Source organism: Stegostoma tigrinum, chromosome X, assembly GCF_030684315.1.
Source record: "Stegostoma tigrinum isolate sSteTig4 chromosome X, sSteTig4.hap1, whole genome shotgun sequence".
NCBI classification, from domain to species: Eukaryota; Metazoa; Chordata; class Chondrichthyes; order Orectolobiformes; family Stegostomatidae; genus Stegostoma; species Stegostoma tigrinum.
The window spans coordinates 5,851,105-5,876,568 of NC_081404.1; the positions used below are offsets into that span (position 1 = coordinate 5,851,105).

Genomic DNA, 25,464 nt, shown 5'->3' on the forward strand with positions numbered 1-25,464 from the left:
CTGTCACAAACTAAGATTAAGTTTCTGCCTAACGAGCGGCCAGTTGAACTGAATGGCCTTGTTTATGTCAGACTATGAAATACCAAGAGTCCATGCGTAAAGTTATGCATTTTTTAAATGCATTTCATCCAATACAACTTGCATTGTGGTACCAACAGGCTGATCTTTCAGTAACATTTCAGTAACACAGCAAGTGTGGTCTTGCCAACTAAAACGCTACAAAGTGACCAGACTGAGGTTGTATACAATCAGCCTCTTCTCATTGAGGCAATAAACTTAGGCAACAGTGTTGCCAAAACAAAAATGCTTTATTTATCCCAGACATATGAAGCACCAGACAGGCAGGCTAATGTAACATGTTAGAATGCCACCCAACACAACAATGATACTTCTGGTCCTTTCACTCAGGCCATCTTTTCCCCCCACTCCCCAAGTACAAGTTGGTAACTGAACATAGAGAATTAAACAGACTTGTCATAGCAAATACAAAATCAGCAATTCACTCCAGAAGCTGAGAAATGATTGGTCAAAAAGAGAGAGAGTGTTCTCCTTCAATGAGAAGCACAAATTAGCATTTTCAGAAAGAGCCAAGAGGTAAACAGAAGACGTCCCTGATCCTGTGAGGATTCAGTCTGGAAATGAACCATTTTAGGTGCTCTGATTCTAGCCACATCCATGCATTGCGCCATTGCCTTTAACAAAAATCAGTGGTCTAGAAAGTTTTTTTTTAATTAAAAATCAGTTGTGGTGCTCTGGACAAATCACATTGCAAATGGGCTCAAAAGTGACCATCAAAACACACAGTGGGAAAGAAAAATTCCTGACCCCTCCAAGAAGAAAACTGATATTTACGCAAAGAGACAGTTCAAGAGGTTACAGGTGAAAAAGCTCAATTTCCCTTTCAGGGATGAGCACAATTAACCCTTTGGAGACCTATTCACAGCCATCAAAAATCGCATGTATTTTTGAAAAAAGTGAAGAACATCATGAGGTTTTATACATTTCTCATTAACAGCAGTTACCCACACATTTCTGTCCTTCATAGACAAAAATCAATATTTTGAAATGTGATCAGAGACATAGCAAACAGACAATGCACCGAAAGTGTTGTTTTATTTATCAATTGAAGCCACTTTCTGATTAATTGGGAAAGCTCAGCAAGTCTGGCAGCATCCGTGGAGGGAGAAATTAGAGTTAACATTTGTTTCAGCGATCCAACCTGAAACGTTAACTCAGATTTCTCTCCACAGATGCGGTCAGACCTATTGAGCTTTGAACAATTTCTCATTTCCAGCATCCACAGTTCTTTGGGAGTTTATTCTGATCTAAAAAAAGGCACAAAACAACATTTTTAAAATTTCTTTTTTAAAAGTGACTCTTCTGTTTTATGAGCATTTCTCCCTGCTTAACAGATATACTACAACTTTAAACTCTGCACAAAAAGAGAGAAGGTTTTTAAAATATTTCAAAGCAGCTTAGTTATCAAGATACACCCATTACTTATCTAAACAAATAAAAGGTTAATGGTTCCTTCCAATAACATGTTCTTGTTGATGCTTTCATCTGTTTACCAGATTGTGTAACCACCATCTGAGCCACCAGAAATCCAGTCGGCCTTTCTCTGGGTCATAACAACGTTGCCACTCTGCACGGCTGCAATCTGAGCAGCGTTAGGAGCGCAACCAGGTGGAGGAGGCTAAAGTGAAACAGAAAAATAGAAGTTGCTTTTAAGGTTAACCAACAGAACGTGGTAAAATTGAATCCACTGTTTAAAAAAAAATAACCCAAACATTATCTTTCAGCTTAATCAGCATACATTCAAGTTTCAGTTTTACTTCTTCTCCGTCTCCAGTTTCCTCCTCTGCAGCATATTGGTACCTAGACAAGTCTCTGGTTTTCACTGACAAATGGGAACTAAATCATTAGAGTGCCTTGGGACAGGAAGCCAAATTAACCACTCAGCTGGTGTTCAGCTTTGTAAAGTACAGTCAGACTCAACGTTCCACATGTGCACAGGGTGACAATTCAGTCAGTGTCTTTGCTAGAGTAAGCACAACATGGTGTCATGATTAAAGCCATTTAAAGAAATAAATGAGATGTCAATGGGTGATATCATTTCCCAAGCCCGAGTTGGTGGCAAACAGGATATTCAATTAAAAACGGGTCTTTACGGAGTTTAACCCTTGTAAAAAGTGTGAGGTGATTCATTTCGGAAGAGCAAATTTGAAAACAGAATACAGGGTTAATGGAAAGATTCTTGGCAGTGTGGAGGAGCAGAGGGATATTGGGGGTCATGTCCACAGTTCCCTGAAAGCAGCCATCCAGGTGGACAGAGTTGCTAAGAAGGCGTGTGGTGTGTTAGCTTTCATTAATAGAGGGATTGAGTTCAAGAGCTGTAAAGTTAATCTCCAGCTATACAAAACCCTGGTTCGGCCACATCTGGGATAGTGTGTCCAGTTCTGAACACCTCATTACAAGAAAGATGTGGAAGCGCTGGAAAAGGTGCAGAGGAGATTTACCAGGATGCTGCCTGGAATGGAGGGAAGGTCTTACAAGGAAAGATTGAGAGCTCGGACTTTTCTCTTTAGAACAACGAAGGATGGGAGGGGACTTGATAGAACTTTATAAAATGATCAGAGGTATAGATAGAGTAGACAGCCAGAGACTTTTTCCTAGGGTGGAGATAGCTAAAACAATGCCCCCTCGTAATAAAGTGAGTGGAGGTAGATATCGGGGAGACGTCAGAGGTAGGTTCTTTACTCAGAGTAGTCGGGGCGTGCAATGCATTGCCGGAGTTGGCCTCATTAGGGACATTTAAGCGGCTATTAGATAGGCATATGGATGATAGCATAAGGTAGGGGTGGAGGTTAGATAGACCTTAGGTTTAGGGTAAAAGTTCAGCACATTTTGGGCCGAAGGACCCGTACTGTCCTATGTTCCTCACGGTCAACCCAATTCAAGTCAGCAAGGCTTTACAGTGATATAACCATTGACTACAAGAAATCAGTGTTAAAAGTGCCACTGACCAAAAGAATAACATATGAAAGAGTTAAACAGCCTCTTGTAACCTATAAAAGCTAAATAGGGATTTCTATGCTCATGGTAAAACTAAAAAAGGAGCAGAATTCTCCAAACCTTGTACACTCTAAAGGCAGGTATTAGCAGAATCCTTCTGAAAGGCCTTTGGAATCATGAAGGATTAACTGGTTTGGAGATGGGGGTGTGAGGATAAGCAGATAAGAGTTAAAGCGAACGGTATCAGGGACAAAGCCAGGCTAGGGCAAGATGATAGGTTCTGTTTGGGTGAGTACAAGATATGTATCTGGAATTGAAGGCATCAGCTTTTTGTGATTATTTACAGACAAAGGTGGAATTTGAGTAATGAACTATTTGACTACATGTGCACAGTAAAGATGTGTTTCTTATCTTCAGAGTTCTGTTCTAGCTGGTTCTAGGATAGGACGCTCACGCGTACACTTCAATAAATGATTATAATCCTCTACCCAAGACTCTTGTGGTCAATCATTAGAAGTAACCACAACACACAATTTAAGTGGCTGATACGGTTCCAGTCAGAAGAAACCAAATATACTCAAAAAAGGTGCAATTTTGCGAGTTTGGATTTCTAAATGCAGGATTTGTACAAGTTTGGCAGCATCAGTATGATACCATGCTTGATCATTGCATGCATTAATATACTGGGACAACTGGCAAAGTGAAGTTAGCAACCAGTCTATATTCAGACATGCTGCACTCAGTCTATATAAAATATCAGCGTAATGCATTGACCTTGCTGTCCAAGGATTTGGCCTTTAAAAGGAAGAGGGTTTATTAAACACAATGGGAATCAGGTAGATTCTAAAAGACCTCAATACAGGATGAAAAATTCACACAGAGGAATGTGTCTCTTGGGGTGTTACTGTTCTGCAATTTACAAATAATTTGCATATAATCAGTAATGTGACACCAAAACAGGAAGTGCTGGCGAAACTCAGCAAGCCTGCCAACATGTGACGTCTTCTCCCCCACAGACCTGCCAAGTTTCATCAGCAATTTGTTTTCATTTCAGATCTCCTGCATCGATAGTTCTTTGTGTTTTGTTATACTAAGATTTTATGGGGGGAAAAAAAGTGGGAGTTGAAAGTAAAAGCAACATGCTACAGGAAGGTAGTCAGTCTTGTAATCTGCAACAGTCACGAAAAGGGAAAAACCATACTCTGAGGAAATGCTGTTAAGATTGTATCTTTTACTTTTTCTTTATTTTTGATTTTAGACTGGGATGAAAAAAGGACTGTTATTAAACTCAGGACTGAAAGAATTGCTGCACTTCTAACAAGTTACTGGGCTCACTGCAAGGGGTGTTTATATAGTTGTTTTGTGACAATGGGAGGAGAGAGATAAGACACCACAACCCCAGACCGACAGTGTATATTCAGAGAGATTTGTCCAGCAACAGGTAGCTGATTGGTTTGTGCAATTGTGATCAATTTAGATACTGGAAGTAGTCAACCTGACAACAGCTCTCTGATTAGTTCTTGGATAGGTGAACAGCTTAGGTACTTACAACAGAAGGACAGGTGCCTCTGGACTACTAAAAAAAGGAGCAGGTTGTGTGGCTCTACCTCTCTGCAGTTCAAGTAACTGATGCCTGAAGGCCAGTCATTTTCTCCCACCAGTTGCTGTAGGCAGTTGCCTTCAAGCAGTAACTAGGAGATTTTATAATTAGTGGACCAATCACCTTGTGCCTCTTGCAAAGACATAAAGAAACCTGGAGGAGGAGAGCAGACAGCAGTAAGCCTTAAAAAGCAAAGTGAACATTGCGTCAATCCTGCACACTGGAACTCGAACTATATTTCCCCAGTGCCTTTTCCCTCCACCTATAACACCAAGTATTTTTTTTTTGGGATGTCTGTGTGTGACGAGAGTAGGGGAGAAAAAAAAAGTCTTACAGTCTTCAAAGTGGAGAAGTCCACAAGCCAAGATGATACATCTTCCTCAACCGTCTGGGATATTAGAAAGGCACTATCAGGAGACCTGGCAGTAATTTTCAACTCCTCGCTGCTCACAGGTAAGGTGCAAAAGAACTGGAGGGCTGCTAATGTCTCATTATTTAAACAGGGAGGAAGGGACAAACCACAAAAATCACAGGCCAGTCAGTATAACCTTACTGACATAACCAGAAAGAATTCTGAGGGACAGAATATCTCTGCGCGTGGAGAGACATGGATTAAATCAGGGATAGTATACATAAATTTGATAAACAAAGGTTGTGTTTGACATTTCAGAAGAGATAACCAGGAGTTTTGAGGAGGCTAATTCATTTAACGTAGTCTATATGGAAGTAAATAGAGGAGGATACGGATAGACTAGTCAGTTGTGCAGAGTAGTGGCAAATGGAATTCAACCTTGAGAGGTTATGCACTTGGAGAGTCACAAGGCAAGGAATTATATGATGAAGGTAGCACCCTAGAAAATAACTGAAGATCAGATGGACTTTGATGTGCATGTCAACAGATCCTTGAAGGCAGCAGGGCAGTAAGAGAAGGTGGTTAAGGCGACATATGGGATACTTGTACTCTGCGCCTTGGCTAATAAAAGGCAAGAACAAGGTTATGTTGGAGCTGTATAAAACACTAGTTCGGCCATGACTGGACGATGGCGTGCAGTCTGATCACCAAACTGTAGGAAGGATATGATTACAGTAGAGATGGTGTGGAGGAGATTCACCAGGATGCTGCCTGGGGTGGGGGGTTCTGAGCGATGGGCTGCTTTCTTTGGGACAGCAAAAGTGTTGCGTGAGACATGGTAAGAAGATTTCTAAGGGCATAGACAGAGTAGATAGGAAGGCACTTTTTCTTTTAGTAGAGGTATCAGTAACCAGGAGGCATAGATTTAAAAGGTAAAAGGTAAAAGGTTGAAGGCGAAGAGGGGAATTGAGGAGGCTGGTGGGTAACTGGAACTCACTGCCTGGACAGGATAAAGGGGCCTGGGACCAGAAGAAACAGCAAAGACCAACGAATTCTCTTCATAGCCCTTCTCAGGATGGTTATTGAATATCATGGCTGAAGTAGTAACAAAGCCAACAGAATTGGGCATTTAAGCAACAAAGATAGATTAAGACTACGAGTGTTATATATTGGAAAACAAGTGGATTAGAATGAAACTAAAGATATACACAAGATCTTCTAGGGATCCCAGAATGATCAAAATGGCCCATAAATACAGAACGATACGGAGACAGAAATGAAAGGCATTATAAAATTCAAATAAAGCGGAATAAATATTTGCTATTTGAAAGGCAGGGGTAAAGTGGGGATTGCAACTGATGGATGGAGACGGCTGCTTCTGGTTCTCTATAGCCTTATTACTCAAGACAGCCAGGTGGAGACAGTTAATTATTTCTAGTGATGAACCTTGGGTAATGATGGTTTCCTGGACCTTGATTAATTGCCTTGGAAATGAATTTCTCAGCACTTTTTCCAAATTTGGCCATGCTTCCCCCCCCACCCCCTCCCCCCCACCTCCCCACAGTGCCTCTCCCTGTCGACTCTGCCAAATGATTATCTCTAGTAATTACAGAGATTGGCACTGAAAATAAAAGAAAAGGTTGCAACAGCTCAACTCATTATTCATAGGTCTGATGATTTTCTTACACTTTTCATGCTATAGACAGAAAATTACATTTTCTAAAAAAAGAGAAATGAAAAAGTGACAAAAGAAATGGGTGAAAGATAGGAGAGAAAGACTACTAGAAATGTCATTTTTAAACTCATTTCTTATTGAAGTTTGAAATTACAGTATGAGTTACTTAAAATGATATAATTGGCTTTTTAAAACCTGTGGTTGCTTTAGCATCATAATACAGAAACTGCAAGTTTTGTAAAACTAAATTACAACCAATTCACCCTTAACAATCACAGATAACACACTGTGCCACACTATATTCATAACCATACCAATAGCACCAACTGTTTAGGACACTTACTGGAATATTAGCAGTGGCTCCTGCCCCAAACCTGGCACCTGCATCAAACCCATCCTTCACGACCACAGTTGAAGATGGAGAGAAGACTTGTGGCACTGCATAGTACTGTATGGGCACGGCTGCCCCAGGTGGACCCATTTGCATTTGGCTTGTGCGTGGCACATAGAAGCCACCTGGATAACCAGGTGGAGCCTGGACAAATCTTGGCTGCTGGTGAAGCTGGGATGTAAACAAATTCAAGTGATCATTTCACAGTAAATCGATAAAGTTTACTGTATAATGTCGTCCAAGGCTATTTGAAATAAACAGCTGACGACGTTCCTGGAAACACAAAAGGTCCATCAAGACAAAGAGAAACAACAGGTTCAAGTTTCAGCTCTAACCATGTATTCTTGTGAAGGAACAACAGATGAAACTTTAACTTGTCTTTCTACTTTTTAAAATGCGGATGAATTTTTTCCAGCACTATTTATATTTTTACATTTCCAGCACGTGTTCTTCCCCTGCTCATTCCCCTAGAATTCTCAATTAGATCTTTAGTTCCTCCATACGTGGGAGACTCTGTTATCATGGTGATGCCACTGGCTCAGGCTAATGCTCTGGGACAGAGGTTCAAAATTCAGCATGAAAACTGGTAGAACTTAAAATCAACTGGCATAAAGATTGTCTCAGTAATAGAACCAGCTAGTTTCCTTGTGCCCATTAGAGAAGGGAATCTGCCAATCTTACTGGTCTGACCCCAACATGAATTCAGGCCTACTATTTTTAAAAAAGACCACCATGTAATTATAGATCGGTTAGCCCGACATTGGTAGCTGGGAAAATGATAAAAGATTGAGTGGCAGGATCAGACAGAGTGAGCACAGACAGGGACATTGTGCTTGACAAATCTACTGGAATTTCTCGAAGATGTAACTAATAGAGAAAAAATTCTGACAGGACTAGACAGGATGTTCCCTATGACCAGGGGGCCCAGAACCAGTGGTCATGGTCGCAGAATACAAAGTAGGCCAGGAAGGGGGAAGGGGGGGAAGGGGGACTCACCAGACAGTGGTGAGCCTGTGGAACTCACCAGACAGTGGTGAGCCTGTGGAACTCACCAGACAGTGGTGAGCCTGTGGAACTCTCAGGCACAGAAAGTGGTGGAGGCCAAAACATTGTATGTTTTCAAGAAGGAGTTAGATAAAGTTCTTCGGGGTAAAAGGGAATGGAGAGAAAGCAGGAACAGGGAAGTGAGTGGGATGATCAGCCATGATCACACTGAACAGCAGAACAGACTCAAAAAGGGCTGAATGGCCTACTCATGTGACAACAAGGTGTCGAGCTGGATGAACACAGCAGGCCAAGCAGAGGAGCACGAAAGCTGACGTTTCAGGTCTGGGCCCTTCAGAAAATTTTCTGAGGAAGGGCCCAGACCCAAAACGTCAGCTTTCCTGCTCGGCCTGCTGTGTTCATCCAGCTCTACACCTTGTTATCACAGATTCTCCAGCATCGGCAGTTCCTACTATCTCTGGCCTACTCATGGTTTTCTGTTTCTATGTGGTTGATTCTTAAGTGTCCGAGAAATTGGCAAACAAGCCTGTCAATTCAGGGATAACAAATGCTGCAGATTTAACATTTGATAACACAATAGTACCATCATCTTGAAAGCTCACCCATTCCAGGAAGCCCTCTAATAACAGAGTACAGTAAATTTAGATGAGACAATTGATTTCAGAGCTCTGAGGTGATATCCACTCGGGCTTCATTCTGGGGATAACATTTACTCATAGTAAAAGATAATATTAGATCTCACTTCCAGCTTCTTCTTATTTTGATAAAATGAGAGATTAAGTAAGTTAAACCATCTCTTCCCTGTCACGCTCATCAAAAGGTATTCTAATATCAAGATATTAAAATAACTAGCAACTCTCTTAATTAAAATATCAAATGATATTAACCAATTTTGTGCCAAAAGGTAATTCTGGAAAGGTTAATGGGTGAGGCAGGAAGTTGTGGAGATTGTTCTGACAAAGCAAAAGACATTTGGGCTCCAATCGAAGTATAGCAAACATTAAATTAATAACTTGTCAGAGCCTAAAGTCTGTAATGGTTATGGTCACCAGTAAATCTCAGGGTGAACTAATAATATTTTGAGGCAATTATTCAACTAAAGTATTTTGGTATGTGTGGTTGAACTATTTAGACCAAGCAAGAAAACCAAAGAAAACCTGTTTCCTGTAATATTCACATTTTATGTTAGGTTAGCCACAACAGAAGTTTCCAAATGAGGGGAAAGAAGCATGTTGTTACACTTGGCACTTTTAAGGATGGGAATCCTACCAGAGATTGAGAACTTTGGTCTTCTGTTCTTGCACAAATCCTCTCTGAACTGATCTTGCAGCTCTCTCATATATGGTGTTCATGAAGGAGAGTGGAGGGAGTGGAGTGTTGTGTTGTACAGGAGAAGGTGAGAAAAGGAATGCTGGAGTCTCCTGGGAGCAGGTGGGGAGGGAAAACATGATGCCTTAACGTGAATAACATCTTGCGTCTCTCTGCACTCCCCTTCAAAACCGGATTCCACTTTGCAGCATGAACAGCAGCAACCTGATTGTTCTGGAAGACTGCTGAGATTACTAAGCTGGATGAAAGCAGGAAGTGAGAACCCTCATTGTTTGCTTTACAAAAAAAGTGATTACAATCCTTACATTTTCTACCCAAAACGTGAAAATAATTAGTTCACCTCTCTGGGCCTGTGCAAGTTGTCCATACCACAAAGCCACAATTTTTCAAGTCAGTTGCTAGAACAGCCTAGAGTGTGTTCAGAATCAAATACTTTATCAAACCAAATTTCAGCCAAGTTTTAAATCACACATCAGAGAATCTCCTTCTGAGGCTCACTGTCTAGGACATGTGAAGTGCCCCGAGATGTTTCACAATGTTAAAAGTACAATATAAATGGAAGTTATCCTTTCCATGTTAATTCTGAATAATTGCGCCCAAAAAAATGCACACGATGGCAGATTTCCTACCTGTCAGTCTGACATACATATCCTCTCTCTGAACAGGAATGTGCTGATACTAAACAGCGATGGTCAGAACAATTTAACATATTTCAGCAGAGCTCCCTTCTTGCGAAGCAGAAAAACAGGAAACCATGGCAGTCTACAGCAGACAAAAGATTACATAAAGGCTTTCAAATGGCCATGGGGTGTTCACGTTAATAGTGTTCGCTCCTTTACTGCAACTATGTTGAAAGTACTACGCACATAAATTTCAATACGAGCACTTTGATAGCATTAGCGCCATGCTTCAATACAGCTTTGCAGTCTGAGCCTCACCTGGCCACAGATTTGCGATCACTTGCCTCAGGTCTGCCATGCCTTGCTGCCTGAGCTCAGCCATGCCTCGCCGCAGCAGCTCGGTCATGCCTTGCCACAGCTCTGGCAGATCTCTAGCGCGCCTTGCTGCCACATCTTACTACAGTTCTGCTGTGGCTCTGCCACCTGACTTTTGCTACAGCTCTGCCGTGCCATGCCACAGTTGTGCTGCATGAGCTCTGGCACACCTTGATGCAGCCATACCACCTGGGCTCTGCCACTGTTCCAGTTCTTCCTCCTGATCTTTGCCATAGCTCTAACTCGCTATGGCACAGTTCTCCTGCACCTTGACATAGGTTGGCCACGCTGTGCAACAGCTCTGCTGCATGAGAGCTGGCACAATCTTTCCTATCTGGCCACAGTGTTCAAAAATCCCAAACTTATTTAAGAGGGAGTTCAGTGTGTTTTAAATGACTCCTCTGAGGCCTGTGTTTCTTCAGCAAGTCACCCTTTATTTACACGTAGAAAGTCTTTGACACTGATTCAGCTTCCTCAGAGCCAGCTCACAGGGTAAACAGAACCTCTGACCCTCCTGTTCTTATCTGTCAGCCAGGGCTCCGATTGGACAGGGTTAACAGCTCCAATCGGGGGCCTCACATTGTGAGGTCAAGCTAGCTGATCTGGTTACAAATCACTACAATACTACTAGAACAAAATGATTTGTGACTGGTCTCTTTTCCAATTTGATAGGTTAGAAGGATGCGGTTGGCACATGGGATTACGATCAGTGTTTCTGTGGAAGATAAATGCCATTGGTTAGTTGGGCTCTTAGAATTACACAGAAATTATGCATTGCAGTCAAAGTTATTTTAAATTCACCTGACTTTGCAACAGCAGGCAAAGTCATCTCAGCGTGCTCATGGGAACAGACTGTATGAAAAAGGTAATGAACTCAGTGCTGTCATTAAAATGTAGTGAGAATAAGTGTATAGTGCCTTTGTAAAAGATATTTCTTTCTGCAGCAGATTCTTCCCATCATACACAATTTTAGCAGCACTAAGTCAACTATTTTTAATACTAATATCTACGATACATCTTGAACTTTTTTTGGGCTTTTTTGTATTTACCTTTCTGGAATGCTATTTTGTTTAATGCCTTCATACGTCGTGCACTGCTCTTACAGTAATTATGCCTTGCCGTGCTTCAAGTCAAACTTTTTTTTAAAAATTTCGCTGGCAAGAGTTGCTGACTGCCCTATTGCTTGCCCGTAGTTACACCTGGAGAAGGCAGTGATGAGCTGTCTTCATGAACTGCTGCAGGCTGAATACCGTAGGTTATCCTATAATGGAGTTATAGCAGGTTTTAATCCCTCTGATCTCTCCTGGCTAACTTTCCAGGTAGCTAAGTCAGAAGCAGTACCCTCTGAAATATCCGACTTTATGAGAGAGAGAGTTGGGTGCAGCACCTTTCACACAGTCCAGAGGCGCCGTTCTAGTCTATGCTTCAGCAACTACAATCTTCCTAATTGAAAAATCTAGGCCTAATACTTTAAATTGAACAGTCAAAAGGCTGGGCCACTGCAATTTCTTTTACAGCATTCATTCCATTAACAACCAAAAAAACCCCAAGACATGTTGTGCACTCATTCAACATGCATGTTGCTGAATTTTTCAGACAAGCCCCCAGAAGATGCCATGCACATCTCTTTAACAGGATTCTGAAGAATGCAAACATAGGACAATTTATAGTAATATAAAACTTTAATAGAGAGGCTATTGATTACTAGTCCATTTGAAAAGGGATCCTTCAACCAAAAAACATTTGAGAACCATTCAACCAACCACACCTATAGCAGCTATAGACTAATCAAGAACATCCCCGGCTTAGCTGAAACATACAAGTGACCGAGGCCATTCAGTTCATCTTTCCACAGAAAACCTATGATTTTGCTATCTGTACACGGCTGCCTCTTGAATGTCTCCTCAGTTTTTGCCAGTGTTCTTTTACGTAGATGTCATACCAGGTATTGAAAATTCTGTGGGAGTATACATCCTGATAACCACAGTCATGAAATTAGCTTATAACAGGTTGTACTTGCAGTTACCCTGCAACCGAGTTCTAACTACAGGCCCATCTTATTTGCCTCTTTCGAAGAATGGAAGGTCCAAGTTTTCCAATATACCCAGATAGCTCAGTTGTCAGACACTGGTCAACTAAAATTCAGCTTAATCTAACACCTGCCCCCATCAACACTGTTCCCACGCCTTCCCCCCCACCAATCCCGTTCAAGACAAACACCACACTTCGTGGCCTAACGCCAACAGGGGCAATAGTTCTTATTCTGTGTCGTTGTGAAAGTTTAACCATGTCTCATTTCCACAAACACCAAACACCATCAACTGGGGAAACTAACTTGCAGAAGAATGGATGGGGTTGCCAAATCAGGAATTGTACCCAATCTCTTTAATTGAGAGCATATGGGCAGAATAGCTGGCTTACAGGCCAACCAATGAAAAAAAAATCCGAAGGCGCGGGGGGGGAGGAGGAGAGAAACTTAATTGAGAGGTTTTATTCCACTTTAAGGAATACAAGCAGACATGGTTTCCTGAAGAAAGGCAAGCAAACGTCACCTCCACAGAAACTCTCTGACAACTGGATAACTCAAAGTCTAGGAATGGTAATGTACTTTGTTGGTGCAAAAATACCTAGGTGGATCAAGAGGGCCATGAAAAGACTTAACATCTATGCCAAAGATGGCTCGAACCTTTTCCACAAGAACCTTCCTAGCATACAGAGAACATAATGATAATGGGGGTAAGAACAGAATTAGTACCCTAACGCTGCTGGGAGAGAGATTCCCTGATGCAAGTCACCAAGGAGGCCATGTCACAGAATCCAACATTTGAGAATTAGTCCAATGCCATATTTTGACTGCATAAATGAACAAACTTAAACAACTTCAGTTTTGAACCCTGATAACAAGCACCCAAATCTAATGATCAGGGTGTTATCTTACTATAGTTTTTAAATTTAATATTCTTCTTGAAATAACTGTAAAATGGATCTGAATTTGACCTTCGCCAATGACAGCAGTTAGGTAATTCTGAAATCAGTCAAAACCTTTGAATCTTGTAAATGTACAGCATGTTTTGTACTCAGAACAGGTAAGGTTACATTTTACTTCAACCCATTAGTACACCAAAGGGTACTTCCTGAAAACAAGCTCAGCTGCCAGGAGCCTAAACATTTACTGTCTGGTATAACTGACCACAGACACCTCACCTGTGTTTCTGACAAGTTGGGCTGGAGGAAGGGAAACAGAGAGCAAGTGAGAGAATTAGGTCAGAGCCATAGAATATACATGCTGGGTTGCAAACTCTGTTCATTGTGGAATTTATTGAAGAGGATGGAGTGCTGGTGCAATTAGATTTAGGAAGCAGTCGGTGAGATTGTATCCCGGGTTCTCAGAAAACACGTGGATTGCCACGACTGCAACGAGGGAGGGACTGGGATATGGGTGTGCTTATAAAAGGTGAGGTACAAAGTATAGAAATGAGGGAAAGGAGGCAAGAGGGGGAAAAAAACAGGAGAAACAGCATGGTTATTCTTCAGGAATACGGAGGTAAAGAGTACTTAAGGAAGTATGGAGACTGAGGCAGCTCAAGAGAAGGATCCGAGAGAACTAGGGCATGAAATTCTATATATAATCACACACGCAGTTGCACGTATTGATGTTCATCATGTTCTACAGGTTTAATGGGAGTTGTGCTAATTACAAAACCATTACTATCATTTCCACAGACTAATGCCTCTCAATGTCATATTTTATTCAGTGGTAAAGCACCCTCTTCACCTCCAACATCACTTTTTTTTTTTGAGTAAAGTAAGGTTTCTAAACAGAGACAGAGCATGCGAGAGAAAAACAACATCACAATAGTCTTACTGGATCACAGCCTGGTCTCTCATTCGAGAGAGATGACCAGTGGTGGTTTAACTGGAGGGTCACCATGCCTCAGACAAGGGGAAGAGGTTGAGAAGGAGAGTCTTTCACGGTAACCCTTGGCTGGTGGGGGAACTGAACCCACGCGGTTACTGTCACTCTGCATCATAAACCAGCTGGCTGGGCTGACCAACTCCCATTCACTGCACTATTACTGAACGACAAATACCTTTGATGTTGTGATGCTTTTAAAGGCCACTGCAGAGTGCTTCATTCATCTAAGAGTTGATGCAAACTAGCTGACTCACCTCGGCATAAGATGGAGGAGCTTCGGTGTAAGGTGGTGCCTGAGCAGCTTGAGCGGTGGGCTGTTGTTTTGGCGGAGCCATTGTCGGCTGCTGTGTCGGATAACTTTGCTGCTGAGGATATGCTCCTAAAATGGTAAAATGATGAGGGAAGATTTACACACAAGACAGTCAGTTCAGAGCACCACGATTTTAGATTTAAATATCAATGTCTGTTCAATTGATTTGTTGTTGGCGTGGGGCAAAAACCTACATCTGGGGAATTAGGCTGTATACAGTAGAACACCTACGGCAGAATCTTATGTATATTTGCACCTTGGACATAGCCAGGGTATTTTGGAGCAATTTTGTGCTGCAGGGCTTAGCAAGAGAGTTTGTCATTCCTTATCAAATTCACCTTATTAACTACTTATCCTGCCATTACAGCATTCCTCTCATCCAATTTCATTCCCATCTTACCATGTGCCCAGGCAAGTGTTGGCAATCCAGCATAGTCTGTTATGTGATGGCACAGCAGCCGTAAAACCACGAAATAACAAGGTGTAGAGCTGGAGGAACACAGCAGGCCAAGCAGCATCAGAGGAGCAGGAAAAGATGTTTCAGGTCTGGACCCTTCTTCAGCAGCCGTAAAACCATACTGCTCAAGGCACACGGACACAGAAAAATCAGAAGCTGAAGGTAATCCCCACAATGCAAGCCAAATGCCGGTATCATGACCATTCCACAATGGTCTGCTGCACCCAGCAGTCATCTGCTGGAACAAGGATGACAATAAAGCCCTTCCTTGTTTGTAATACGCAACGCTGCCAAGCTCTGACAAGCAGAAAGAGAGTTTCTTTCTCCCCATTATCCTTATGTTCCTCCTTGGAAAGCTGCTCCCATTCTCCTAGTTCCTCAGCATCTGTCACATCACCTTGCTGCCTGCTCCAATTGTGCACAGCACATCAGGCCAGGATGATATTGCCCAGGCTACACTGGAGGGCCCTCCCAAAGCTCCTCTAGAGACTGGTGCAAACAGCAGAATCATATCTTCAGCAACCCCATGCTCTGCTCCATCCTGGTCAAAGCATGAGCAACATGAAACTTATGCTTTGCATCAGTCAGGGGGACTGCTCCAGGATGTACAAGTCAGGGCAGCTGCAAGGGTAGCAGGCACCTAAGTAATAAGAGGTAACACTGATCATAGATGACCTGGACATCAATGGAATGGAACCCCTTCCTGTTGATGAATTCCAAATATTGATATATGGCCCTCTCAGTGGCATGTGTGCGCAGTCAATGGCACCCTGCGCCTGACAAAGCCCAAATCAGACTGCCCAGGCTGCAGCACTGACTTTGTCATGGAGAAACGAAATGACTCTTGCATAAACGGCATTGATCACTGCCCTAATGCTGGTGTCAGTGCACAGTAAAGGCGCCAATTGTTACACCCTGTCGCACAGATGTTCAAAAGTGGTTAAATGCAAAAAAGGAAGTAAAACAAGGATCCAACCTTTCTGCTCAACATTGATTTTGTAATGTAGAAATTGATGGTAACAGTAATGTCACTGGATTAGCTAAATCAGAGGTCCAGTCTAATGCTCTGGGAATACCACTTCAAATTCCATCGAGGTATGCAGTGAAACTGAGGCTCAATTGAAAGCTAGTCTCAGTTTCATGGTGAACAATATTATCAATTTTCATAATAACCCAAATGGTTCATTAATTGCCTTCAGGAAGGTAAATCTGCTCTCTCTTTACCTAGTCTGGCCCATAAGTGATTCCAGACCCAGAACAATACAGTACAGTTGTCTTTTAACTGCCTGGTCAAATGGCCTAGCCAAAAAAAAAGGGCATTTAGGACTGGTCAACAAATGCTGGTCTTGCCAGTTACACCCATAACTCAAAAGAATTTTTAAAACGTATTCTAACCACTAAGCACCAACACCAGTAACTGCACTTTGGTTTGGGTTTCATGGTCAGTGGCTAAATGCCAACACTCACCACAGACCTTGAAAAAAGTCACCCATAAAAGATGAAGACATCACTTTGACATAGATTGGCCTTAGAAAATGCCAAGTCACACAATAGTAATGAGATTGTTACATCATCACACGTTACTATATTAGTCAGGAGAACAGAAACAGCATGTACTAGGAGAGAGATGTACTTATCTTACAGTACAATATGTATTATAGTGTAAATAAAAACAGTTTTGCAGATAACTGCCAGAGTCAGATTATAGTCACTGATTAGGTAAAGTAAACCTTTAGGCCAGGGTGCAAAACTGCAAGAGACATTCAAATTGGATCCAAAAAAGTGGAACCAAACTACAAGCCAAAGGGAATTTTGAGACATTTAGCAGCAGTGATGGTATCAAGCAGGTTAAGAAACCAATCACTGAGAATATTCTCAGACAGTAAAATCAGGAAACACAAAGAGAAAGAAAAATCTGTACACTTCTGCACTCCATGTTCACAGATAGTGAAATAATGTCATGTGTATGCTTCAGTCATCAAGTTAAAATATGTACTAAAAACTTTAAATCACAATGAGATTTGACATTATACGTATGTAAAATTAGTCTTCCAGGGTCAGTTAGACAATTTAGCAGTAATTGTGAACTTAATGAACTGGAAATCAAGTCCCAACTATTCCCAAAAGCAAAAAACGTTTAATCTTTTGGTAAACTACACGAAGTCTCCACGTTACCAGTCAGCTTGACCCAGATTAATAAAAAAACATAGACAAAGCTTCTGTACTTAACTACTTATTGCAAGTAAATATGTAGTAACCACAGGGGAAAAAAATAAAGCAACCAACACAGAACTCTACTAGTTTAAACTTTAAAGCATCCCACCTACCCACAGGCACATGCATGCATACGAAAATGCATTATAAGAAGTCTCCAACTTATTGGTTAGAAGCTACAGTTTACTGCAACTGGTGAGATAAAATAAACTGACTTTCTTCAGGAGAAAGTAAGACAGAGAGGCTGCCAACATTGTTCACCCCCATACAAGTTGCTCAGCTACTCAAAAGTTGTATAGAAGGGTCACCAGTCTGTAGACATGAATCGGAGACAAAGGACTGTAGATGTTGGAAGCCAGAGTCTGAGAGAGGCTGGAAAAACAAGGCAGGTCAGACAACACCTTACAAGCAGTTAAGTCAAAGATTTCAGGTCAAAACCCTTCATCAGACGAAGCATTTCGGCCCAAAACATCGACTTTCCTGCTCCTCTAAGGTGGTGTGACCTGCTGCTCTTTTCCAGCCTCAAACCTATAGATTCAAAACATGAACTCTATTTCTCTCCATAGATGCTCTCAGACCAGCTGCATTTTGCCAGCATTTTTTCAGTTTTTTGTTTCAGTTCTTCAGCACCCACAGCTCTTGATTTTAATTTTTCCGATCATATCGTTGCTGTTGGCCTTTGATTTATGACATCCACAACTGGTCACATCTTCAATCAGCAACCTGTTACCAGCCAAATCTCACTTTGTAGGCTGTGCCCTGGAGCCGAGCCATCTCCTGTTACAATGAGCTTCAGGTGACTTGCTTTCTCGCTCCTTCTTCAGTCCTTTTTTTCCCCCACGTTCCCCCGCCCACCACCAAACAGTCCTTTTCTCAGTTCAATTCACTATCAAAAACATAAAATAAAGTTGTACTATCTTTACGTTAGCACACTGTGAGAGCACCCTCATTCAATGAGATGCAATATTTCCCACAAACTTGAAGCAAAACTAATAGCCTAAAAAGGGAAATGCTCAATTTTATTCAAGTCAATTCTAAATAGAGATGGAGTCATGTTGTTGAGGCCACTTTTGCAGCACTGCGTACAATTCTAGCTTCCCTGCTATAGGAAGGATATTATTAAATTAGAAAGGGTGCACAAAAGATTTACCGCAGGATGTTACCGGGACTGGAAGGTTTCAGTTGTAGAGAGAAGCTGGAGAGGCTGGGACACTTTTCATTGGAGTGTAGGAGGTTGAGGGGAGGCCTTATAGAGGTTTATAAAAATCACAAAAGGGCATAGATAAGGTAAAAAGCAAAGATCTTTTCCGTAGCGTAGGGGAGTCCAAAATTAGAGGGCATAGTTTTGAGGTGAGAGGAGAAAGATTTAAAAAAGGGACCTACGAGGCAACTTTTTCAAGCAGAGGCGGTTTATATATGGAATGAACGGCCAGAGAAAGATATGTAATGCAGGTAGAGTTCCAACATTTCAAAGACATTTGGACAGGTACACCAATAGGAAATGTTGAGGGGGATATGGGCCAAACAAAGACGAATGAGACCAGTTTAGTTTGGGAAACCTGATCAACATGGACAAGTTGGACTGAAGGGTCTGTTTCCATCCTGTATGACTATGAAAGGAGAAGGTACCTTACAGAGGTGTGTAAGATTAGGAGGAACATGGAGAGGGTGAACAGAATGAAGCTGTTCCCCTTAGGTGAAGGGCCAGTAACAAAAGGGGTCATAATTTTAAGGAGAGAGGCAGGAGGTTGAGGAAACATTCTTTTTCCACCCAGAGGCTGGCAGGAATCTGGAATGCAGTACCTAGGAGGGCAGTGCAGGTGGGCAACCTCACAATCTTCAAAAACAAAAAAAAACAACAAACAGTGGATGAGCACTTTAAAATGTTATAGCATTCAAAGCTACAGGTCTAGTGCGGGATAATGGGACCAGATTAGATTCAGAGCCGCTTTGAGTCAGTGCAGTCTAAGTGGGCTGAAGGGCTGCTTCTGTACTGTACAATTCTATGATTTACCATCTGTATCTGCTGCAAACCTTGAGAAAATGCAGTGAATCACTGACAGCAACTTCTGCATTTTTATGTTTTACTCCGCATTTACAGAAGCCAGCGTTCCTATCAGTTTCAGTGATGGTAAAACTACCAGTAGTCACCATCATTACACCAGCAAAATTCTGGCTTTTTGAAAATCATGTTCTCTAGTCCAGAAATCTTTATGCGTGGAACAGATTCACTGTACCATTGCCCTCCAGTATTTGCCACTTGTCAAAACTAGGTAACTGTTTTGCTACGCACCACCTAGCAGCATTTAAACATTCCCTAAACACTGCTCTTTACAAGAATGTACATCAATCTTCTGCTTTTCAATGGATGGACAAACACTAATAGACTATCACAAAGTATGAATCACGTTTATCAGGTAAACTTACACAGAGTAAGACTGTCACATTTTAGTAGTTTTTTGTAAAATGCCAGATTTCTCATTAGTGCTTCCAAGCCATCTCAGAACACTGACATTTCAATAATAATAGGAAAAAATCTGTTCATGAATTCACATTCATCTTCCATGCAACTACCCAAAGGGTAGATATTCATTTAAAAAGCTCGGTCTGAAATTTAAACAGTCTTTTTTGGCTCAGCTCATATGCCAGTTACTTTCCATCACGTCTTCCACTGGGAGCAACCCTTCAGTAAACATGCCCTCTCCTACACAGTATGACTCTATTGTAATATTTATGCATTGCCTTCAAAATAATTAAAATGTCCCAAGAAAGTTTACAGGAGCACTACACAAACAAAACGTCACATGCTATTATGTCAGATGACTAAAAAAAGTTGGTCAGAGGTAGGTTTTAAGAAATGTCTCAAAAAAGGAGGAAAGCAAGGTAGATCAATTATAAATGGGAATGCACAAGAGGCCAGAATTACAGTAAAGCTGTCTGGGAAGGGTATGAGGCTGGAGGTTAGAGTTATGGAGTGCTGAAGCCACAGAGGGATTTGAAAACAAAGCTGAAAATTTTAAAATCAAGATGTTGCCTGACTGAGAGTCAAGGCAATTCAGTGAGGGCAGGGCTGATCACTGGAATGGGCCTCACTTTCAATTAAGACTAGAGCAGCAAAGTTTTGGATGAGCTCCAAAGTGTAGGAGACTAACCAGGACTGTGTTGGAAGAGTTGAGAGGGGTAACAAAAAGTATCAATAAAGGTTTCAACAGATGAGCTCTGACAAGGGTGAAGTCAAGCAATGTTACACTGGTGGAAATAGATGGTTTTAGAAATAGCATGGGCTCAGAAGTTCATCTTAAGATCAACATGACAAAGCGTTCACGTGAAAATCCACACTGTGCCTTTGGATTTTATCACTGAGGGGCAGTCTGGAGATGAGGAATAGGAGGGGAACAAGGATAGATCCTGGAGGGATTATCAGAGAGAATAAGAGGAGGAAGAGAGGAGATTGTTTGTGATTCTTTGGGTATGAGGAGATGAATAAGAACGGAACCAGGTGAGAGCAGTCTCCCTGCGCTCCCCCAGCTGGATGACAGTGGAGGGGGCCTGGAGGAGGATGGTGTGTTCACTGTGTCAAAGGCTGCAGACAGGTCAGAGAGACTCAGGAGGGAAGGTCTACCACCGTCAGTCACGTAGTACCAACTGAACCAACAGCCACTTAAAAAGTTTCTTTATATCTTTGTACAATACAAATCACCAACACTAGAAACAAGTTATAAAAATACCAAAACTGTTTTCAGAAATCATCTCACCACAGTGCTGTGGGAAATATGAAACCAGTTAAGAGGTAAACCAGGTTCAATTTTATTGAAAATTGTTTTTATGCCAGAATACTTAAATTTTCTTCAAATTTATTGCTTTTTTAAATTGTAAACTTGATGACATCGCTTTTGGCATTACTGGAAATAAAACATATTATTTTGCTTATTTCAAAAGAAACTTTGCTTTTCTTGCTGACAATTTAACATTACAAGCATTCTCCTCTGCTGTCCTTGGTGTTTACCTGGATTCCTGAGATCCTGCAAGTGTGACCTTAACATCAGAAAGTAAATTACAAGCTGTGGCCACTAGATGGAGGCTGTATACTCTCTGACTAAAGTAAAACACAGCCTGAGAGATGGTAGGATACTGTGTGTTTTTTCCCTGCTGTGTTTTCAATGTTTAAAAATCAAGAAGCATCTTCTAATGCAACTCATTATTTTGGAGGGGCTCAACATTGCAAACTCTTCACTCCCTTAGGATTGTAAATCTTGGAAGTGTTACGGCACAAGACTTGTTCCAAATTGTGAATTTGCAGAGAGATGTTGCTACAGTACAGAATGGTGGCCGCCTTTCACTTTTGGGAAATGGGTAGTCTCCAGCCATCTGGATGGCACAGCCAAGATCAGGAATTCAATGGCTAAACAACTACAGATGCAAACATGCATCTCACTGCTCAGTGACTCGCTGTACCAAAAGTAGAGGCTTGAATAAAAGTAGCTAAGATATTCAGCAAATCAGGGAAAAAACGTTTACAAGTCCCCAGAAGCTAACTGTTGAACACAATGAGGGAAGTTGCCAAGATACCCATCCACTAAAAGCAGGACAAATCCAATTCAGCCAATTAGAACTTTATTAGCCAACTCCAGATAATTAAAGTCACGGATGGAGCACTGTCATGCAGCACTCATCAATGACCAGCTCATTGATGCTCAGTTTGTGTGCCAACAGGGCCACTCAATTCCAGACCTCATTACAATCTTGGCACAAAATCAGAATCCTAGGTGTGAGGTGAAAAGGATTGTCCTGGATATTAACACAGCATGTGGCTGAACATGGGACCAACCAGCCCAATGGGAATCAGGAGAACATTAGCTAACTGAACTCATACCTAGCACAAAAGGAAGATGATTGTGGTTACTGGAAAACAAATCATCTGGGCCCAGGGGCAACACTGCAGCCAAGACTCAGTGGCCCAGTAGATTCAAATATCTTCAGCAATACACTTTTAAAGAAGGGTTACTGAATCCAAAATATTAACTGTTTTCTGTCCACAGATGAAGCCAGAACTTCGGAGTTTTTCCCAGCAATTTCTGTTTATATTTAAGCAATTGTGTTCCCATTAGTGGGAAGGGCAAGGCTGGTAGAAGTAGGGAAAATGGGATGACTGAAGATCTTCAAGCTCTAGCCAAGGAAATGAAGGAAGCATGTGTCACGTATAGATAACTGGGATCAAGTGAACCCCTTGAGGAGTATAGTGGTTGTAGGAGTACATCTAAGGTGGAAATCAGGAGGGCAAAAAGGGGAAAGGAGATAGCTTTGGCAGATAAGATTAAGGAAAATTCAAAGAGATCCTACAAGTATATCAAGGGCGAAAAAGGGTAACTAGGAGGTAATAGGACCCCTTTAAGATCAACGAGGTCTTTTGCGTGTGAAATCACAGGAGATAGGAGAGATCCTAAACTATTATTTTGCATCAGTATTTAGCATGGAAGCTAAGGAACTCAGGGGGAAAAATATTGTTGTCTCAAACATCAGAGGATGGTCACCTCCAACAAGAGAGAATCTAATCATCCCCTTTGATGTTCATTGGCATTACTATTAATCAGCTCCAACAACATTCAAGACATTGCTTTGTCATGGATGGTGTCCAGTCAAGACTGAAGTGTGTATTACCACAACTTTTCTGAATGGGCAAAAGTGGAATAAAATATGGAAAAAATGTGAAGATTATCCACCTTGGTAGGAAATGTAGATTATTTCTTCAATGGCAAGAGTGTAAAGTATACAAAGTGACAATGTTTCCTTATCAAGAAGTCACTAAAATATAACAAAAGTTCAGTAAGCTATTAGGAAGCCTAATGGAGAATGTTAGACTTCATCGCAAGAAGATCTGTAATACAGAAGTAGTGAAATCTTGCTTAAATAGTGTTTGGTTCGACTGCACCGCGTGTGTGAAGGTTTGGTCTCATCTCAGGAAGGATATTAATGCCATACAGGGAGTGCAATGAAGGTTCACTAGACTTGTTCCTGTGATGGCAGGACTGTCATTTGAAGAGAGATTGGGTGAACCAGGCCTGCATTTTCTAAAGTTTCAAAGACAAAGGGGTTACCTGATTGAAACTTACAAAATACTTAAAAGGAATAGACTGGGTAGGTGAAGGCAAGATATTTCACCAGGTGGGTGAATCTAGAAACAGAGGGAACAACTTAAAAACTAAGGGGATGCCATTTCGGACCAATTAGAAGAATATAGTTTGCTCAGAGAGTTGTGAATTGTTGAAATTTTCTATCCCAGCGGGCTGTGGAAGCTCAGTCTTCAAGCATATTTAAATTCGAGGTTTGATAGATTTGTGTTTACCAGTGGCATAATGGGTTATGGAGATATTGGAGGTAAAAAGGCATTGAAGTGTTCAATCAGCCACTATCATATTAAATAACAGAACCAGGTCTGAAACCAGGGGGCACAGATTAAAAATAATGGGGATAACACTTAGGTCTGAGACGTGGAGAAATTTTATTATTCAGAGGGTTGTGAATCCTTGGAATTCTCTACCAATGGGAAGCTCAATCTTCAAATATGTTTAAAAGGCAGAGATTGATAGATTTCTGGGGATAAAGTGGGTAAAAAGGCATTAAAATGTTTGAGTGCATTGCATGATTGGGCAGGCTCAGTGAACTGAATGACCTACTCCTGTTCTTGTTCCTAAAAAGCAATTGAAGATGGGGAAATAAATGCCAAAGTTCACGTACCAAGGTTTAATAATCTTAAACATGAAACAATTGCTTGAGGAATCCAGGACAGACATGGAATCCAGCACAGCAGAATTGTGGTAGCAACATGAAATTCATAGATAATGGGAACTGCAGATGTTGGAGATTCCAAGATAATAAAATGTGAGGCTGGATGAACACAGCAGGCCAAGCAGCATCTCAGGAGCACAAAAGCTGACGTTTCGGGCCTAGACCCTTCATCAGAGAGGGGGATGGGGGGAGGGAACTGGAATAAATAGGGAGAGAGGGGGAGGCGGACCGAAGAAATTCATCTCAGGGACATTATCCAGAAACTTCTCAATTTCAACATGGAAAAACTCTCTAGTGGAATGAAGTGACAGTAGTCAAGACTTCACTTACAGATTTAGGGGATCATAAATCACATTATAGCGACAAATGCTTCTATTTTATACTCGTTTTAGATAACAGAATTGTTTTTCAGAAAAACATCAGCAGCAGGCGGAGCTGGCTATCCACAAGGGACACGCACTACTTAAGAATACCAGGCACTGAAATCTCATTATCACAAACAACAAATTTTATGACATTAATTAGCCTATTTTAAACCAGTTTAAGGTGTGGAGACATTTCGAGTCAGTGCAAGATGCGCTGAGCAAAACCGGCTCGTCAATCTGATATTTTATTAAGATCCCATTATCACTCAACAACTTGTATTTGTCAGTGTTTTGATGTGAGTCACAAGGTGCTTAAATGGAACATTGCGCCAAGTTTTGACACCGATCAAATGCTACAATGACTTTGATACATCACCAAACTTTGAATCTGTCCACCCCAGCGAGCATCTACATTGCCACCGGTGGCGTAGTTCATTGTTTGCTCAAAATCTACGCAGAGTTCAGAGCGGAAGAAAAGGTAAGGCTCCCAACGTCATGACCACGTCTCCAGTAACAACTGTGTGCGTGAGGACATTACATTAGCATAGCTGTAAGGGCCTAATCCTCGCAACAGAGGGAGGTATTGGAAAATAGGTCTACAACGGGCAGGAGGGGAAAACACACGAATTTCCCTCAGAGGGTTTGAAAAAAAACATGTACTAACATTCCTGTCAGCTGTTAGTAGTTTCAAAAATAAATTGAAAATAATTCGCAGTGTTTGTGTAAATCAGGGCTGGCCTCTTACTTCGATCAAGGATATTTGGCCAGGAGACAATCGAGACTGAAGTCGAGCCAATGGTCCTAATTTGATTGGGCGACCACACTCACCACTGTCCAAGAGCCGCACTTAGGCTGGGCTTCGCAAGGTGCAAACCACCAAAGCTTCCCTGGTTTTAATCCGGACAAAAGCCCAGACTTACCTTTTTTACTCATACTGAATGCAGCGTGCGCTATCGATTCTCGGTTTCTCCAAGCTCCGACTGATTTCGTTCAAGCGACTCACTTCCTTGTTCTGATTCTGTGGCAGCACCGCCCATCACTCCCTGGAAACGCA

The 25,464-nt window shown here is 41.6% G+C and overlaps 1 protein-coding gene across 1 annotated transcript; it reads right to left on the reverse strand.

Annotated features, from left to right (window-relative positions):
- Positions 1-289: 289 nt before the first annotated feature.
- Positions 290-25,464, reverse strand: LOC125448196 (DAZ-associated protein 2). The gene is made up of 4 exons (XM_048523310.2): positions 25,331-25,464; positions 14,533-14,657; positions 6,986-7,204; positions 290-1,696 (listed from the first exon to the last, which is right to left on the reverse strand). The coding sequence occupies exons 1-4, from the start codon at positions 25,341-25,343 to the stop codon at positions 1,568-1,570; spliced, it is 486 nt and encodes a 161-aa protein (XP_048379267.1). The 5' UTR covers positions 25,344-25,464; the 3' UTR covers positions 290-1,567.

Coding starts and splice junctions, on each gene's coding strand:
- LOC125448196 (XM_048523310.2), bottom strand. Junction 7,205..14,532: donor CTCCTCCATCTTATGCCGAG/GTGAGTCAGCTA, acceptor TTTACATCCCAG/CTTCACCAGCAGCCAAGATT. Junction 1,697..6,985: donor GAGCCACTGCTAATATTCCA/GTAAGTGTCCTA, acceptor GTTTCACTTTAG/CCTCCTCCACCTGGTTGCGC.